This window comes from Coffea arabica, chromosome 8c, assembly GCF_036785885.1.
Source record: "Coffea arabica cultivar ET-39 chromosome 8c, Coffea Arabica ET-39 HiFi, whole genome shotgun sequence".
Lineage (NCBI taxonomy): Eukaryota > Viridiplantae > Streptophyta > Magnoliopsida > Gentianales > Rubiaceae > Coffea > Coffea arabica.
The window spans coordinates 2,739,255-2,759,544 of record NC_092325.1 but is presented as its reverse complement, the minus strand read 5'-3'; the positions used below and the strand labels follow the sequence as shown (position 1 = coordinate 2,759,544).

The following is a 20,290-nucleotide window of genomic DNA, read 5'->3' as shown; positions in this document are numbered from 1 at the left end:
ATCATTCTTAAAAATAATAAAAGTACTAAGTGACTAAATTCTATTATTCATTAACTATATAACTAACATTAACATAAAAACAACAAATAAAACAAAGAAATTTGCCCTCCAAATGTAAAAGTCCAGCCATAAAATTAACCCTAAAATTTGTCAAATGATAATTATGTCTATGTTCACGAACGTTCGTTAAAACTCGCGAACATACTCGTGTTCGCGAACGTTCGTTTAGCATGCTCGCGAACGTTCGTTAAAACTCGCGAACATGTTCGTGTTCGCTCGATTATTAATCGAACAAAAAAATTCGTTCGAACTCGGTTCGTTTAAAATTTCGAACGAGCTTTTCACGAACACGAACGAGCCGAAACGAACCGAGCTAACGAACAGTTCGGTTCGTTTAACAGCTCTATAATACCAAGCAAATGAAGGGAAAACAGTTTTGCATTTATAAATAGATTTCTAAAATCTCACCTAACATCATACAACATTAAATGGTCATTTACGAACACAGGAATCTCCTGAATTCGGCCGGCCACAATTTTATTCTTGTACTCTTCCAAGTCTCTGCAGTATTAAATGCCCACAACTAGTTGATAAATCCAAGCAAAGGCCAAGCGGAAACAATTTCAATTTCTTGGCAGTTGGGACCAAAACATGGCCGATAAGATTACCGAATTTCCACCTGGGAATCCTCAGACCGATCCCTATGGTTTTCTTGGCTTCGTCAGGAACCCAGATGGCTCAGTCGCACGTATTCTTGATATGCCAAAAACCCCCGTCTCATCATTCGATAAGAGTCCAGTTCTCCTTGTTAAGGACATCCCAGTAAACCAATCTAAAAACACTTTTGTTCGTATTTTCCTACCCCGGAAAGCAATTGAATCCTCTCCAGGCACGAAACTTCCCCTCCTGATTTTCATTCATGGTGGAGGCTTCGTCATTTGCAGCGCAGCCACGCCTTACTTCGAGAGTTTATACAACAGTTTTACTGTTGATATCCCAGTTGTGATGGTATCCATCGAGTATCGTCTAGCTCCAGAGCATAGGCTGCCGGCAGCTTATGAAGATTGTATGGAAGTTATGCAATGGATCAAGAGCCCCCAAGATGAATGGTTGACAAAATATGCTGATTTATCAAACAGTTTCCTCATGGGGAGTAGTGCAGGAGGAAACATTGCCTATCATGTCGGTCTGAGTGCATCTTCATGTGTTGATGATCTTAAGCCTTTGGAGATCAAAGGGCTGATTTTGCACCAACCATTTTTTGGTGGCACTAAAAGGACAGAATCAGAGTTGAGGGCTGATAATGACAAGATTTTACCACCCTGCGTGACTGATGTCATGTGGGAGCTATCATTGCCGGTTGGCGTTGACCGTAACCATGAGTTCTGTAATCCATTATTGAGCATCAAATCAGACCGATTTGATCAGATTAGGGCTTTGGGATGGAAGATTTTGGTGACTGGATATGAGGGTGATTCTTTGTTGGATCATCAAATTAATTTTGTGGAAGCGTTGCAAGAGAAGGGTGTGGCTTTGGTGGCTAAGTTTGCTGAAGGAGGTTATCACGGCGCTGACACATTTGAGCTTCCTAGAGTTTATGCTCTGTGTGAGCTTGTCAAAGAGTTTGTCCAATCCATTGTTTGTTAATTAGAGAACTGTGTTTGTCTCTCTGGTAATAGTCATCCTAAGAAATATGTAGATTATTTCGTTTAATCATGTATGCTCCCACATTGTCCTTTTCTCTATTTTGGCATGTCTCGAAATTGTGAATATCACAACAGTATTTGGGGATGAAGTTGAAGTGTTGATGGACTGGTAATGCTGTTCATTTGGTGTTTGGGCTTCCGAATTGGTCCTACCTATTGAAGAGATGTACCACTTGCGCCCACCATTGTTATTTAAGTATAATTCTTTTTGGGATAATTTCAGAAACCTCCCCTAAGGTTTTTGACTATTTCACTTAGTTTTGTTGAAATTTTAAAAATTACACTTATCTCCCTTAATTTGACACTTTGGTAACCAAACCTTAAAATAAGGACAAAAATTTAATGAATACCCTAAAATGCCCTTATCTTATAAATTTAATTCATTCTTCTAAACAATTGTAAAGTAATTTGACACAATTATTTAAAAAAAAAGGAGTCTCAAGTTTTTCATGCTAATATTTGTTATTTAATAATCAACTATAAAAATAAATCTTTTTCTATGGTAAACTAATTTTTATAGTGTTTTATTGGGAATATAGATTCTTTTTAATATAGAGAAGAAAGTATTATCTTGTGTTTGTAAGTTTATGGACTATTTTTTTAATAAAAGTTTACGAACTAGTTTAGTGATGGAACTACCATAGTTTGTACTGATTTTCGGTCATTTATTTTTAATTATTATTGACTTATTCTTGATTTTGATAAAAAAAAAAAAGCTACAAAAAAATTGGATGATATCAAAAGTCATAAAAAATTACTAGTTTAACGTTTGATCTGGATAGATATTAGTGAAAATATTGATAGTTCTTCTATACTTCTAATGAAATATAAGAGAAATGAATAAGAAGAAAAAAGAAAAAATTATAAAATACATCCTTTGTATAAACATGGCAACAAGAGTGTTTTATTAAAATATTAAAGTTAGTATTGTCATTTTAAATTGTTAAGGTAGGTAGGTGTAATTTTGAAAACCTTAAGGGAGGTTTCTGAAATTCTCCCATTCTTTTTATGTTTAAAGATCTACAAATGAAAAGTGTGGATTTAAAGTAGATAAAGTTAGATTTGGCTTTTTTGTTTAAAGGTGTTCCATATTTGTGTTTATTATTTAAGCATATTTTAAAATCGTTTTTTGTAAGCGACCTCTTTATAATAGCAATCATTTCTATATATTTTCATGAAAGCTTGGTGCTTGGTAGATGTTAAAAACTTCGAAGTCTGAACCCGAAGAACTGTAGAATTTAACTTTAGAACATGCTAATTATTTTTCATGTTTTTTAGTAATATTTTTGGCAGTAAGTGAAAAGGCCGGTAAAGTAATTAAGCAAAAGCAACCACTGCTCCGTCTAAGCATTCTAGACCCTATTTAATAATCCAATTCAATACTTAAATTTAATGAATTTAGATCTTAATATATTCAGATCATTTGATAACCAAAAATTGAACATCTGAATTAATTAAGTGACACTGAATTTCTTAGGCAAAACTTGCTCCTAAAATTAAGTGATAAACTATTCACTTATCATTGAATATGATATGCATTCAAATGCATTATATTTAATACTTAATAATTCAATAATTTAATGGATTTAGATTTCAAATTTTAGATTTCAAATTTCATTTTTATCAAACGCATCCTTACTCTCCTATTTATCATGTTGAATTTAACACAAAATCCTCTTATAAAAATTCAGCCAGCTAGCTGGACAATATTATGTGCTGTTACACAAGACAAATTGTCTAGCCCAATTAAACAAGAAAAAACATAACCCAAGACAAGTCATACATCATTTTCTATTCAAGACTTGCACATTTTTTATTGTCTTATTTCTGGCAACCCACCGAAGCATGTACTATAACGTATAAACAACATGTATCAATATATGAACTTCCCACGAAACAACGAAATGTGGCCTTCGATATTTGTGACTTTCTTTACACTTCAAGTCTTCAATTATCTTTGCCCTTATAAATGTTAGCTCCACATCCACAAAGCTACTCGCTTAACCAAAAGGCAGTAAAAGTCTTTATCAAAATTTCAAAACCCAATTTTCTTGGCACGAATTAACCAATGGCTGATCAAACTGCGGCAGTTTTTGTACTAGCTGATCCTAATGCTGATCCCTATGGCTATCTGGGCTTGGTCCGGAACGCTGATGGCTCAGTCACCCGTCAATTTGAGTATCCAGAAACACCTGTCTCTTCCTATGATGGCAGTTCCAGTCTTCTTGTTAAAGACATCTCCATTAACCAAGCCAAAAACAATGGGGTCCGCATATTCCTTCCAAAAGAATTAGTTGACTCATCTCCGAGCAGGACACTTCCTCTCCTGATCTACATTCGTGGTGGAGGATTTGTAATTTGCAGTGCGGCCACGCACTTTCTTGACGTTTTCTATAGAACTTTTACCACTGAAATCCCAGTTATCCTCGTATCAATCGAGTATCGAAATGCACCGGAGCATAAGCTGCCGGCAGCCTATGAAGATTGCCTCCAAGCTTTGCACTGGATCAAGAATTCTCAAGACGAGTGGTTGACAAAGTATGCAGATTTATCAAACAGTTTCCTCATGGGCACTAGTGCAGGAGGAAACATAGCCTATCATGTTGGTCTTAGTGCACCTCCTTCTGCTGATGATCTTCAGCCTTTGAACATTAAAGGCGTGATTTTGCACCAACCATTCTTTGGTGGCAACAAGAGGACGGATTCGGAGTTAAGGGCTGTAAATGACAAGATTTTACCACCATGTGTTAGTGACATCATGTGGGAACTTTCATTGCCCGTAGGCGCTGACCGAGACCATGGATTTTGCAATCCAGTATTGAGCATCAAACCCGGACAATTCGATCATATTAAAGATTTGGGATGGAAGATTTTGGTGACTGGCTATGATGGTGATCCATTGTTTGATCGTCAAGTTGAGCTTGTAAAGATGTTGGAAGACGAGGGTGTACCTTTAGCGGCTAAGTTTGCACAAGGAGGCTATCATGGTATTGATGGTTTTGAGCCTCCTAAACTTAAGGTCCTGTGTCAGGTTGTCAAAGAGTTTATGATCTCCTTTGTAACAGCAGCTTAGAAAACTAATGTTAGCAACGATGTTTAATCTTGTACTTCTCAAAATACTGTTTAATTTCTTTTGTCAATTTTCATAAATGAAAATTTATTGTTGATTAATTTTGTGATGTTCTTGGCACGAGGGCTGTGGTGCATGAAATCGTTATTGGTTCATAATGAATGGTATAAGAATTAATAATGATTAACTTGATTTATGAACGTCATTTAATTACTATGGGCATGGATGCTACGGTGGATTGGTTTTCTGTTTGGAGGCAATTGGTGGTATCCGGTGCTTGACTTGAAAACTTCACTAAACCAAAATTAAGAAACTATAATTTAAATTGATAGACTATGCATTAAGCTTTATATAAAATGCTTGTGGGAGAGGATTATATTTTTAGGATTATAGAGGTTTTGGGTTCTAATATCCTGTTTCATCCCCAGTTCTGAAATCTCACCTCTTTTTTGCTGAAAGAAAAATTTTTAAACAAGATTAAATCTTCAACCAAATGCTGCTTTCAAAAACCTTAAAAAGGCCATGGATTACTGATAGGGTGTGAAATTGTCATTTAAGTTATGATCATTTTTTCTTTTATTCTAGCCAAATATTGTATTAATTGATAGATTCTACTTATATTTGGTATTTGGTGCTAATTGTAGGAAGGTGGAGTAAAAAAGTGAAAAAAATGGGATTTTTCAAGAGTTTTCTAATTCAAGATGGAGTCTACGTGGATTATTGACGAAAGATTAGGAAATTATCATTTTTTTAGATATTATATTAGGAAACAATTAGCATTAGTCGGAGAAGTTTCCTTTTGCAATTAAAATTCAATTTTTGGTTGGCTAATAGACGGCCGAAATATTAGGACTTGATAGAAACCGAATAAGTATGAGAAGATTCATTCGGATTGTGAACAAGAAAAGAAAGGGCCGCTTGGCTTTTCTCTTCGTCTTTTCCTTTCGCTATTTTTCTTTTTTTCCTTTTGGTTAAATGTTTATGCAATTTCCTTCAATAGAATTGCGTGGGATTTTCTCAACAGAGATGAATTAGATTTCTATTTCTAGTCGAAGGCCAACTTGAAAACGCGATTCCAAACATTTGTGAGATCAAATTAATTTTATGCATTTCTTTTATTCACTGGTATTCATACGTTTTCTAGTTTAACTTCTTATGGTTGTTTTGTTATTTGAATGTCAAGAGCCTGATATTCGAATTAACCTAATAATCTACTGCTAAATTAATCGATTAAATCCGTAATTATTTAATCGATTAATACCAGTGACAACTAGCATGATTGGTCCTATGTTAGGAAAATATACGATCTAATTTAAACAAACCCCTATAGTTTGTTTGTTGGTTAGGATTGGACTTTTCTAATTCTTAATGCAGTCGAAGAAGTAAATCCTTTAGTCGTACATAGGGTTACTTCTTGGTTAGGAAAATAGTTAACTGTTATAACTTGACTATCGAAAAAGTAAGGAAAAGTTGGTTGTTTATCGCGTGTATGATAACTATAACCAATTTATTAATGAGTAATTGAATTATCTTTGCATCGATGATCAATTGAATGAATCATGTCTGAAAAGTTGCACTTTTGACCAGAGTCGTATCTATTGTTGATTAATTCCTATTTATTTTCTTGAGTTGCTTTTATTTAGTTAATTAATTATTTTTATAAAAACCCCAATCTCTGGACTCTAAAAGAAATAAATTATTTTCAGTCCCTATGAATTCGACCATACTCACCACTATATATAAAATTTATATTTTTATTGAGTAGGTAATTATTATTACACAAGTTCGACACCTGTCAATTACCATACTTATGTTTTGGGTTGAGCAATTTCGATCATCTATTTTAGGGTCCATTTGTAATTTGATTTATATAGCGTAAGAAAACCTATTTCATGCAAACTCGTGGCATTTAAAGTAAAAAAATTAAAAGCTCGTAGCATTTTGTATCCAAGTGGAGCCCTTCTTCACAAGCACATTTTTCCTTCACGCATACTCCCCATCTCTCTCCTGCATGCACATATTCTGTATTCGAATATAGTTAGAATTCAAAAAAAATCTAACATAGTAATTTAACAAACAAAGTAATAATATCAATATTAAATAAATAATATTCATAGAATAGAACACTTAAATTCAGCATTCAAGTTTAGCTGATTATCAGATGGATATAATAGATATGACATTGTAAATTCAATATTCATTTGAATTAATGAATTTGATGAAGAATTTAAAATCCATCTAAATGGCGCTAGTTGTTTGGATTGTTTAATAGGCATTTAACCATCCAATATATCAATTATTAAAATATATTTTAAATACTAGAATAATTTGTAATTTTCAAATTCAAATACTTAATCAATAATATAAATAACTAGAGGGATTCGAGAGGATTTAAACCCTTGATCTGATCCCTCAATCCAAACACAACCTAAATGTTTTAGCACTTAAATTTCAATCTTCAGTTTTCATAGTCTAGTTTTCAGTTTCCAATGTTGATATAATAATCCCGTAAGCTGCAACCAAACAACACTATATCATTCGCATTAGGGCAAAATACACTTTATCCCCACGTGGTTTAGCACTTTTTCATATAATCTCCCATGATTTTTAAAACTATACAGAACTCCGTTATAATTTAGATTAAAGTGTGAAAATAATGGAATTTGCATTCATAATGAAGTCAACTAAAATATCAAAAGTATCCCTATGTAAAGTTGAAATTATTTATTAATTACAGGAGTTTATATGATAAATCACTAAATTATAAGGAGATTATATGGTAAAACATAAAATCGTATAAGGTCAAAGTGTCATATATGTTATGTTTATATATTTTGATAACTTCAAGCATTTTAGTTTTTAAATAAGGGTAATTTCAATATTTTCATGGGTTTCATTACAAATGATCATTTCTATTATTTTAACACTTTAATCCAAATTATGAGAGGGTTATATATAGCTTTCGAACTATAGGGGAGTTATGTGAAAAATTGTTAAACCACAGGGGTAAGATGTATTTTATCCTTTGCATTATTCTGATGGATTACAAAATGAGATAATTTCAGAAACCTCCCCTGAGGGTTTCATTAAATATCACCTAGCTCCTTTGAACTTTTCAAAATCTCACTTAGAGTCCTTGGAGTGATAGTGGGACCATATGCCAATATCAAAGGTGAAGAATTGTCAATAATACTCTCATATTTAAATTTTATAAACTTGTTTTTCTTTCTCTAAATTTCTTGCTTTTCTTTAACAATGTTTATACATACATATATTCATATATATATATATATATATATATATATATATATATATATATATATATAGATATATATAGACCTGTCAACGGGTCGAATCCGAGCCGGAATTCATTATTCCGGACCCGGACCCATTATACTATACTGGTTCCATATCCGGCCCGTTTACTTGACGGGTCTTCTACTCTATGTTTCGGATCCGGATCCGACGGATATACCCGAATCCGGATTCGGGTCCGGGTCTACCCGAAAAAATAGCTGAAACCTATTTTACAACAAAATTAGAAAAAGTACTACTTTGTTTTTATTAAGAAAGGTCAATTTAATTTTGTCCAACAAGTATTATTTCAATGTTGTCACTTGGTTAAAGTCTTAACTGGACTATATTGCATGTGTTAATTAACATATTCTAAATATAATGTTTAGCATTGATAAATACTTTTTGTAAGATTCAAATTCATGCTTTTGCAACAGGTGTTGTTTATGCCAAAGGCTCTGCATGTCCGTGGATAATATTTAGTTGTTTGGGCCTTTGGGGTATAGAAGTAAATTTGGGGTATAAATTTGGGATATATTATTGGTATATATATATCTATTTTATATTCGGATACGGGTCAAATACGGGCCGGAATGATGTATTCCATATCCGATCTCTTTTTTTGTTTGACAAAACGGATCCGGATTCGGGTCCGGGTAATGGAATTATATCCCTACCGGACCCGTAAAAAATTGACGGATCCGGGTCTAGACTCGGACCATTGACAGGCCTATATATAGACACACACATATACATACATATATATATATATATATATATATATGTATATCTATAATTGAATTGCAAATGCCAATGTAATATTCAATGCATTTGGAGAAGGATAGCTGTAGGTTCTTTTTTTCCTGTTTATTGTGTTTCACAACTATATTTATTTATTTATTTGTTCCTATTCATTTAGAGCGTTAGAGAAATGAAGTAATTGAAGCTTCGAATTGCGATTTTTCAAAATTTGACTTTTATTTTTAGAATAAAAAATTTCATATTTCACACCTATAAAAAAGTCGGTCTATTTTGAGTAAATTCTCTATATGACGTTGAAATTGAATTTCATCTATTATTGAGTTTCTTTGCTCAAATGTATGACTTTTACATGCTAATTGCCTTCAACATTATGGAGGGTTTTATTTGTAAAAATGCTTTAAAAATAGTATTTGCTTTTACAATTTCTCTTTACAATTTCTTTTTACATCCTTATCAACTTTCATCCCCTTATTGTTAATATGATACCAATTTAGTAATTTTTTTTCTTGGTTTGTAAAATATTCATTTTTTATAGCCTAAGGGTATTAAGGGCACTAAAATACTCTCTCTCTTCAAACATGAATTTTCTAGTATTACTTTTGGTTAGAAGGGTTGACAATGTTACCCAAATGTCAATTTGAAGGGTGCTAAGTGAGATTTTGAAAACCTCAAGGGAGCTAAGTGATATTTTATGAAACCTCAGGGGAGGTTTCTGAAATTATCCCTTACAAAATTTGATATCACATCACGCATTACATATAATATCAGTAATTACCTTTTGCCACATTAATTTCACATTTAAACAATCGCCAGGCTGCGGGCGCTAGGCCCCCTGTTCTATCATCATAAGACAAAGCACTGAGCATCGAACGGTGTCAGAGCACAGCAAGTGGTTCCTCGGACCGCAATCATACTCATTTCTGGGGCCACAGTGATGCTCAAAGCTTAAAGACTAAAGTGAGATGAAACTTTTATGATTTTTTGTGAAATTTTTATTTTATTTTTTGTTTTCTATTATATAGTGTTATTTTAATTTGTTGCATTTGAATTTTTTTATCCTTCTATTAGATATTAGAATTTAAGGAAACAAAAAAAATTCAAAAATAAGATGTTTGTGAATAATAAATGACAATATAATGAAAGGTGAGACAATGTTGGAGTAAGGTCTATCGAGTCGAGTTGAATTCGAGTTGTACCATATTCAAACTCGAACTCTACCACTATCAGTGCTATTTGAACTTAAAATTGAACTCGAATTCGAACGAGTATATAAATTTGGACTTAAACTCGAATCGACATAATAGAAATTAAGATCGGACTCGCCTTGTTTGAGTTTGCATAAATTGCAAGCCATATCAAACTCGAGCTACACGAGCTCGAGTTTTTCTTCTCTTGTTTTTAAGATTTTATATTTTAGATTTATCAGATTATTATTTTATCATTCATCATTTTTATTACTGAATATTACTTCATGAAAATTTATTAAAATGTTGACCCATAATAGTCATTCTATAATTAAAATATATAATATATAAATAATAGAAATACTTGATTAAACTGGTTGAGTGTTCGAGTACTTACTTTTTTCAACTTCAGTAATGACTTTTTGTTAAAGAATTAAACCTAATTCCAGATTATCTTCCAAAAGTCGACAACTCTTGAAGGCAACCCAGGAACTTAACTACCTAACCCAAACCCCCTCCTGAGTGTTCGAGTAATTACTACTGATGCTTGAATTCAACTAGTTACGCAGAATGAGTAGATTGAGTTTGCTAAGTTGTTGACCAAGCGGCTCGCGTCGTCCATACCCCTATGTTGGACAAAAAATCCTCTATGCAATTAAATTGAACGCAAAGGTAGTTGGCTGGATATATCCAAGTATAAACCAATTAAAAGAAAGAAGAAAATTGGACCCATCAAGAAGATAATTCAGACGTCATTTTCTTGCGCTTTTATGAGCTTCTTGTGTCTGCTTTTTCAACCTAGCTCATGACGTACTAAATTATGTTGATAAACAACGTGCGGCAACGTATGAATTTCAAGGAACTAGCGAAATGACCCTTTAACCTTGCTTTCTGTGCACTTCCAAGTCTTCAAATACCGTCAAACTCATGTATGCTGGCTCCAAAGCTGACACCAAAAGGCAGTCAAAATTCTCATCTCTTATGGCTGATCCAATTGCAGCAATTTCATTCGCTGATCCTCATGCTGATCCCTATGGCCATATGGGCTTAGTCCGGAACCCCGACGGCTCAGTCACGCGTCAATTTGAACATCCAAAAACACCCGTCTCCTCCTATGATGGCAGCCCTATCCTTCTCGTCAAAGATGTCCCCATTAACCAATCCAAGAACACTGGTGCCCGTATATTCCTACCGAAAGAAGCACTCGAATCCTTCCCAGGCAGGAAACTTCCGCTCCTGATTTACTTTCACAGTGGAGGATTCGTGATTTGCAGCGTGGCCACGACCGGTTTTGATGATTTTCATAGAGCTTTAGCTACTGAGGTCCCGTTTGTAGTCGTGTCAATCGAGCATCGTCTTGCTCCGGAGCACAGGCTGCCGGCAGCCTACGAAGATTGCTTGGAAGCTTTGCACTGGATCAAGAATTCACAAGACGAATGGTTGGAAAAGTATGCAGATTTATCAAACAGTTTCCTCATGGGCAGCAGTTCAGGGGGAAACATTGCCTATCATGTTGGTTTGAGTGCATCTTCATGTGTTGATGATCTTAAGCCTTTGAATATTAAAGGGTTGATTTTGCACCAAGCATTTTTTGGTGGCAACAAGAGGACAGAATCGGAGTTGAGGGCTCTGAATGACACGTTTATACCGCCCTGTGTTACTGATGTCTTGTGGGAACTTTCATTGCCCGTAGGTGCTGACCGAGATCATGAATTTTCTAATCCAGTTTTGAGCATCAAACCTGGACAATTCGATCAGATTAAAGCTTTAGGATGGAAGATTTTAATGGCAGGATATGAAAATGATGCATTGTTTGATCGCCAATTTGAGATTGCCAAAATGTTAGAAGGCAAGGGTGTTCCCGTGGTGACTAATTTTGTTGAAGGAGGTTATCATGGAATTGACATGTTTGAGTCTGCCAAAACTAAAGTCCTTTGTGAGGTTGTGAAGGAGTTTATAATCTCCTTTGTGACAACAGCTTAGACAATTATGTCAGAGGTTTTTACCAGGATGAGTATTTATCCAAATGAACAATGATGTTAAATCTTTGTACTTCTCAACATGTTGCTCAATTTCTTGCAAGTTTCATAAATGGAAATCAATAATGTTGATTAATTATGTAATGTTCTTGGCACCTAGTCTTGTCACATACTGGTTCAGAATGGTTTAAGAATTAATAATGCTTAACTCGATAAAAACTCATTTAGTACTGTCATATATGCCATGGATGCCACAGTATCGGTCTTCTTCTGATCTGATTGAAGGTAATTGGTGATTTTTACGTGTTATTATCTATATATATATATATATATATGTGAAGTTTGTAGTGTCTCTTAAAACTAATTCTACAATTAAGAGAAATTAAAACTTTTTTATTAAGAGAAATTTAAAAAAAAATAAAATCTAACAATACTATTGATAGTGAGATAATTGTGCAGTTTATTTGATGGTATTTGCTCTCAATTTTGGCCACTTATTTGTGAAGTAATGGGTTTCTGCTCATAATTGGTGTTTGTGCCAGTTGCAAGCAATTGATGTCGAAAGTGATGAAAAGAGGTCAATTTCCAAAAGACTATTCATTTCAGAGTGTGCCCACATCAGAGATTGCAAAGTGACGTCCAAGAGACGGACTGCGGGACTTATCCCTAGGAGCTTGCTACTATTATTGGAAAGTGTATTTCGAAGTTGCATGGGATTAGGAGACATCTTCAGGAAACCTTTTGGCAACAAAGTAAGGAGAAAAATAAGGAAAAAGGATTCCTTACAAAAAAAAAAAAAAACAAGCACTTGTTTAGCAAAAGTGGAGGCGGTGGCGAAACTATAAATAGGACAGCAATATACTAGGATTAGGTATCTTTTGTCTTTGGAGCTTTGTCTTCTCCTTTTGAACGAAAACTAGGGACCAGTGGTTGTACCGTTTTTCTTACTTTTTTCATCAACTAAATTCAATTCCATTAAAACTGTCAATTGCATCATCGTTATAAGGCAAGGCTAGCCGCCTTTATCTAGTTGAAGAATAATCAAGACCCGGTGCATGGACAATTGTGAGGTCTTTTTAATTGTTCTAAATTCGGCATTCGTGAGTATTTAATTATCCTTTGTTTCAATAGTCTATTATTGTTTGGGTTTATTAGATTAATGTGGCTAGTTATTCTATTGTCTGAATAGTATACTGCCAATTAGGACAAGGGGTGCGTGTCACTTGATTGTTTTAAATTAGTGACAAATGGCACAATTTCATTGCCTCGCAAGCAGTCTAATCTGTGTCGTAGGAATAGTTAATCTAGTTTAAATGAACTCACATGTATGTTTGTTAACTAGAATTGGGTCTTTCTAATTCCTAAAGTTGTGAATAGATTAAATCTTTCGAGTATCTCTGGGGTTATCTATTTTACAAGGGAGTAGTTTAAGAGTGTCTCTGGACTACCGTAAAATTAAAGAGAGATTGGTAGTTTGGCAGTTGCTAAATTGCTAGAACTAATTTATTTGCGAGCTTGTGAATTATTCTTGGTATCTATGATCAATTGCGTGAACCGGTGCCGAAATTATTTCCTGGACTAGGTTGTGTTAATTAATTGTTTATTATATTCTTTAGCTACTGCACTTTCTTGTCATTGAAAATTCAGTACTCTTACATCTTCAATTTGATCTTTTTGTCTTCCTTTCTAAAACCTCCCAAATTCTCTGTGTGTAATAAATCTACCGGTTCCCTAAGAAGATGGCCCTACTCACTACTATACTCGTTTAGTTTTGGGAGTAGGTCTTGATATAAATTTTATTTTTGATAGTTTGACAGCCACCAAATTTTGGCGCCGTTGCCGGGGAGTTGTTGTTTGAAGTGATTTATTGCGTAGGCTTGTTTAGCTTCTATTTTATGCCTCGATCATCCCGTACAGGAAGACTTGAATTTAACCCAGAGATCGAGAAAACAGCAAAGAGGTTGACGAAGGAGACTAAGTGGCAAAAACAACAAGCTTCAGCCGCAATACCTTCTGGACTTGAACGAACCTCGGACTTAAGTGATTCATCAGTTGAACTGGAAACAAACTTGCCTGGACCCAACGAAACAATGGCAGTCTAAAGGACTTTGAGGGAGCTGGCAATCCCGAATGTTAACCAACAGCCTCTGTGCATCACGTATCCTGACACTAAGAAGGCTTTTGAATTAAAATCTGGGTTGATTCATTTATTGCCTACTTTTCGTGGTATTGTAGGTGAGAATCCACACAAGTACTTGAAGGAATTCTATGTAATATGTTCAACCATGAAACTTCAGGGAGTTACGAAAGAACAAATCAAGCCGCGTGCATTTCATTTCTCCTTAGCGACAAGGCGAAGGACTGGTTGTTTTACTTGTCATCGGGGTCCATTACTACTTGGGAAGGATTGAAATGGCAATTCCTTGAGAAATTCTTTCCAACCTCTAGGGCCATCAACATCAGAAAGGAGATATGTGGAGTTAGGCAGGCCAATGGAGAAATTCTCTATGAATACTGGAAGCGGTTCAAATAGCTGCGTGTCAACTGCCCTCACCATTAGATCCCTGACCAGTTGTTGATCCAGTATTTTTACGAGGGACTGTTAACTATGGATAGAAGCATGGTGGATGCAGCGAGTGGTGGTGCCTTAGTAAATAAGACAACAGATGAAGCCAAACGGCTGATCTCGAACATGGCCGAGAACTTTCAGCAGTTTGGAGTCAGATCTGAGGGAGTGACTAGAAGAGTAAATAAAGTAAATCATTCTGACCTTGCAAATAGATTAACGGAACTTACTACGTTGGTTCGTCAAATAGCGATAGGACAAGTACAAGTAGCTAAAGCATGTGGGATATGTGTTGCACCTGAACATGCGACCGATATATGCCTGACCCTTCAAGAAAACCCTCACGAGCAAGCCAGCCCCATGGGAGGTCTGCCTGGACCTCCCTAAAGAAGAAATGACCCGTATGCACCCATACACAACCCAGGGTGGCGGAGCTACGTACCCCAATTTCAGTTATGCTCCAAGACCCTCGGATTTTCAACAACCATTCTAGTAGTGACTATCAGTTCAGCAACCATCCGCGTCTGATTCGGGGATGTTCCTTGAAGATATGATCAAATCACTAGCCAATACCACTTGTCAAATGCAGCAAGACTCGCAGAGATTTCAACAGGAGACTCGCGCTAGCATTCGAAATTTGGAGACGCAAATGTCACAACTGGCGTCTTCAATGAGCAGCTTTGAGAATGGTAAAGGAAAGCTACTATCTCAGGTAATTCCCAATCCCAAGGAGAATACAATTGCAATACTTCTACGAACTGGCAAGGAGGTGCAATCCTCAAAATCGGAAGCAGCGAGAGGGGAAGATGAACAAGTGTATGGGGAGTTTGAGAAAGAAAAGGTAAGCACCCCGCCAGATGTTCCTAAAATCGATGAAATTAACCCACATTTTCCTGATAGGTTGGCTATAGCCAAGAAAGAGGAGTCAGAGCAGGAGACTTTGGACACCTTTCGAAAAGTGGAAATCAACATTCTTTTGCTTGATGCGATTCGGTAATTACCAAAATATGTAAAGTTTCTAAAGGGTTGTGCGCTAACCGGTACAAGTTGAATGTTCAAGATAAAATAAAGGTCGGTGAGAATGTGTCAGCAGTCCTTCAAAGGAAATTGCCACAAAAATGCAGGGATCCAGGTATGTTCACTATACCATGCATCATAGGCCAGAAAAGGATAGAAAAAGGTATGTTTGACCTCGAGGTATCTATTAACGTCATGCCTTTGTCAATATTTAGGCTCTTAAATTTAGGACCTCTAAAAGATACAAGGGTAATAATTTAACTAACCGATAGGTCAAATGTTTACCCTGAGGGTGTAGTGGAAGACATGCTAGTGAAAGTTAACGAGTTTATCTTTCCCACTGACTTCTACATTGTTGACATGAATGATGATGACTCAGCTAACTTAGCTAACTCAGCTGTACTTCTTCTGGATAGACCATTCATGAGTACGGCCAGAACCAAGATAGATGTGCATGAAGGTACCCTTTCTGTAAAATTTGACGAGGAGACAATTATTTTAAACATTTTTTATGCAATGAAATATTCGGATGATATTGAGTCTGTTAATTATGTTTGTCTCACTAATTCAATTGTGCAAGATGACTTTGAGCAGAATTTTATGAAGGACAAGTTGAAATTCGTGTTACAACAGAGCAAGACGAATGAGGAAGTAGAAAACATGGATGATGAGGATACTGTAGAAACAATTATGTCATTTCATTCACTTCCTACATTTTTGGCAGGTCAGTAGACTCATTTTTACCATTGTTTACTTCTAATGAGAGAATTTTGCCCTCTGTTGAACAGGCACCGGAGTTGGAATTGAAAGAATTACCAAAGAATTTAAAGTATGCTTACTTGAGAGATCATGACACTCTGCCGGTCATCATTACAAGTTATCTGACAGTAGTACAAGAAGAAAAACTCTTACAAGTTTTTCGGGAGTTTAAACTAGCAATTAGACGGATGTTGACAGATATTAAAGGTATAAATACATCCGTTTGCATGCACCATATTCTACTTGGGTCAGATGCAAAATCGGTAAGGGAACGTTAGAGGAAGCTTAATCCAGCCATGAAAGAGGTGGTAATGAAGGAGATTCTCAAGCTATTGGAGTTAGAAATTATTTTTTCTATCTCCGATAGTGAGTGGGTAAGTCCAGTGCATGTTGTCCCTAAAAAAATCGGCATTACACTTGTGCGGAATGAGAAGAATGAGTTGGTACCAATGAACTCCAAAATAGGTGGAGAATGTGTATAGACTTCAAAAAGTTGAATGCTGCCACAAGGAAAGACCATTTTTCATTACCGTTTATCGATGAGATGCCCGAGAGATTGACAGGTAAGTATTTCTTTTGCTTTCTTGATGGATACTCTGGGTACTATCAAATTATTGTTGCCCAAAAGGACCAACACAAAATCACTTTCATTTGCCCGTTTGGCACTTTTGCTTATCGGCGTTTGCCTTTCGGGTTGTGTAATGCTCCAAGAATATTCAAAGATGCATGATGAGTTTTGTTTTCTGACATGATTGAAAATTATATAGAAATATTCATGGATGATTTCACTATTTATGGTGATTCTTTTGATTAATGCTTGCATCATTTAACAAAGTTTGGCAGCGATGTCATTTTATGGTTAAGGAGGGTATAGTTTTGGGCCATGTTGTTTCGTCTAGGGGTATTGAAATTGATAAAGTAAAGGTTGATTTGATTACTAGCTTACCTTATCCCACAAATGTCAAGGAGATTCGTAGTTTTCTTGGGCATACAGGTTTTTACAGGTGATTTATCAAGGATTTCTCATGAATTGCACAGTCATTGTCTCGACTACTTCAAAAGAAGGCACCATTTGATTTTGGAGATGCTTGCAAAGTGTCCTTTGATAAACTAAAAAGCATGTTGACCACGACACCAATCATTCAACCTCTGGATTGGAGCCTGCCGTTCGAGCTTATGTCTGATGCCAGTCAGTATGCTGTGGGAGTTGTACTCGGTCAGAGAAATGAGAAGTGTAGCCATGTCATTTATTATGCATCAAAAATGCTATCGCCAGCGCAATACAACTACACCACCACGGAGGAGGAGCTCTTAACGATTGTTTTCGCTTTTGAGAAATTTCGATCGTATTTGTTGAGATTGAAAGTAACAATTTTCTCTGATCATACAGCCTTGAAATACCTCTCGACGAAGAAGAAGTCCAAGCCAAGACTCATTTGTTGGATACTCCTGTTGCAAGAATATGATTGGAAAATCAAAGATCGAAAATGAGTGGATAATTCAGTGACAAGCCATTTGAGCCGATAATTCGAGAAGAAGAGGAAGTGCCCATATCCGAGGTATTTCTAGACGAACACTTATTTCAACTTAGAGGTAAGGAACCTTGATAAGCTGATATTGTCAACTTTCTGGTTAGTCACAAATTTTAAAATGGTATGAATAATAATAAGAAGGATAAAATAATACAGAACTTTCGATATTACATTTGGGATAAGCCCTATTTGTGAAAAATAGATTCGGACCAGATCATTTATCGATGTGTTTCCAATGAAGAAATTCCCTTTATACTTACTCATTGTCATAGTTATATCTATGGTGGTCACTTTGATTCTAAAAGAACTGCTCGAAAAATATTTGATTGTAATTTTTATTGGCAAATTCTGTTTCGTGATGCTTTCTTGTTTTGCAAAAAAGATATGAAAAATGCCAAAAGTTTGGGAGTTTATTTCACTGGGATGAAATGCTTCAGGTGCCTATGTTATTCTGTGAAATCTTTGATGTCTAGGGTATGGATTTCATGGGACTGTTTTCCAGTTTTTTTGGTTGTTTTTATATTATTTTACCCGTAGACTATGTGTCGAAATAGGTAGAAACAAAGGCTACCCGAACTAATGATTCACGAGTTGGTGCAGGATTTCTTATGTCCAACATTTTTAGTAGGTTTGGTGTGCCAAGCGCAATCATCAGTGATCAAAGTACTCATTTCTGCAATCATACCATTGAAGCACTGATGCGTAAGTATAGAGTTCACCATCGAGTGGGTACTACCTACTACCCGCAAACCAACGGGTAAGTTGAAATCTCTAATCGCGAGATTAAGAATATTTTGAAGAAAACAGTCAACCTAAATCGCAAGGATTGGAGTACCCGATAGGATGATGCATTGTGGGCATATCGCACGGCGTATAAAACGCCAATCGAAATGTCTTCATACAGGTTAGTTTATGGTAAGATGTGTAATTTACCTGTTGCACCTGAGTATCGTGCGTTTTGGACAGTTAAGTAGTACAATTTGAACGCGGATAGAGATGGCAAGGAAAGGAAGTTCCAATTTCAAGAGTTGGAAAAAATCCGTTTGGAGGCTTACGACAATGCCCAACTTTACAAGAACCCACAAAATTCATCCATGATAAACTATTGTATAATAAGCAATTCTCTATAGGTCAAAAGGTACTTCTATTCAACTCTCGGTTGAAATTTATGCGAGAAAAGTTGCGGTCCCGATAAATTGGACCGTATGTTGTTGTCCACGTTTTTTCCAATGGTGCAGTTGAATTAACAGTTTAGAGACTAACAAATGTTTTAAAGTTAATGGTCGTCGTCTCAAGCCGTTTATTGATGTTTCAGAAATTGGCACTGTGGAGGAGGTTAATTTGCTTGACCCCGTTTCAACATAAATTGTTAAAGTACTTTTGGTTTGGCCATAGACGTTAAATAGAGGCACTACTTGGAAGGTAATCCAAGAGTTTCAATTTTTTTGTCATTTTTTGTGTTTTACTTCATGTTTTTGAGTGTTCAAATTCAGGTTGTTTTGGGGTTCTATTGACAGAAATCTCTATTATAGGTCATGGGTATGTTCTGTGCCGTTTTATTTTGGATTAGAGGCAAAATTCTGGGGCAGAAAACTTTCCGTTCCAGGGCTTGCCTACACCTTGTATTAAATTCAAATGGGCGTTTTTAAAAAGTGATAAACAGAGGACTTATACTTTCAAGGCGTGCTCACACCGCACTGCGAATTGCATCGGCCCCGTTACAATGAAGGAGGCCGACGACTTCGGCTTCCAAGGCGTGCCCATGCCTTAATGAGCATCGCGGCATATAAAAACGAAAAAAGTCAATAGTGATTGGACCCACTTTGAACCCTACTTTTCTACTCTTTCCTTTCTTGTCTTTTCTTTCTTTTCTTCCTATAGTCGCCCCTGGTCTTCTCCTCTTTTCGCTGCAATATTCGACCATCGCCGCCACTGTTCGTTTGCTCCCGTACGTCTCTCCCTCTCCCTCTTGCGCCCACGGCCGTCCGTCGCTAGCATCCGCTGCGGCCGACCGCTCTACCATCTACTGCCGTCCCAGTGCACCGCTGCCAACGTCGCTGTTCCACTGCAGCCTCCACGCACATCGCCGCACACCACTGCCACTGCGGTTCGCCCTGTCTCACTCTCCCTCATGCACGTCGCCTCCGCACCCACGATGCAACCCACTGCCGTTGCACAAGCAGTGTTTCTCATTTTCCCACACGTGACCCACGGACATCTGCCGTCGCCATCTCCAACCGCCGTACCAACCTTCTTGGAATTCGCTTGCCGTGGCTGATCTCCGCGGCTTTACACAGTGGTACTCCTATCTACTCTCTTTTTTGCCAACTGGTGACTAGAATTTGGAGTTTCTCCTATTTAATTTCATCCTCTCATTGGGCTTGGGATATTTGTTGGTTGTGATTGGGTGCATTTGACTAT

General features: G+C 36.3%; 3 protein-coding genes and 1 non-coding gene across 4 annotated transcripts; 3 read left to right on the top strand and 1 right to left on the bottom strand.

Moving 5' to 3' along the window:
- Positions 1-651: 651 nt before the first annotated feature.
- Positions 652-1,647, top strand: LOC113707080 (carboxylesterase 1-like). Its single transcript, XM_027229241.2, has one exon. It carries the CDS (start codon positions 652-654, stop codon positions 1,645-1,647), a length of 996 nt encoding a protein of 331 aa, XP_027085042.2.
- A 2,044-nt stretch (positions 1,648-3,691) lies between these two features.
- On the top strand, positions 3,692-4,877 carry LOC113707079 (carboxylesterase 1-like). Its single transcript, XM_027229240.2, has one exon. The coding sequence runs from the start codon at positions 3,775-3,777 to the stop codon at positions 4,777-4,779; it is 1,005 nt and encodes a 334-aa protein (XP_027085041.1). The 5' UTR covers positions 3,692-3,774; the 3' UTR covers positions 4,780-4,877.
- A 6,066-nt stretch (positions 4,878-10,943) lies between these two features.
- Positions 10,944-11,999, top strand: LOC113707078 (carboxylesterase 20-like). The gene has a single exon (XM_027229239.1). The coding sequence runs from the start codon at positions 10,944-10,946 to the stop codon at positions 11,997-11,999; it is 1,056 nt and encodes a 351-aa protein (XP_027085040.1).
- A 2,451-nt stretch (positions 12,000-14,450) lies between these two features.
- On the bottom strand, positions 14,451-14,557 carry LOC113707567 (small nucleolar RNA R71). Its single transcript, XR_003452290.1, has one exon. It is a non-coding gene; the product is annotated as a small nucleolar RNA R71 (small nucleolar RNA).
- Positions 14,558-20,290: the final 5,733 nt, after the last annotated feature.

Excerpts from the sequence above, each read along its gene's own strand:
- LOC113707080 (XM_027229241.2), top strand. The coding sequence starts at position 652 with ATGGCCGATAAGATTACCGAATTTCCACCTGGGAATCCTCAGACCGAT.
- LOC113707079 (XM_027229240.2), top strand. The coding sequence starts at position 3,775 with ATGGCTGATCAAACTGCGGCAGTTTTTGTACTAGCTGATCCTAATGCT.
- LOC113707078 (XM_027229239.1), top strand. The coding sequence starts at position 10,944 with ATGTATGCTGGCTCCAAAGCTGACACCAAAAGGCAGTCAAAATTCTCA.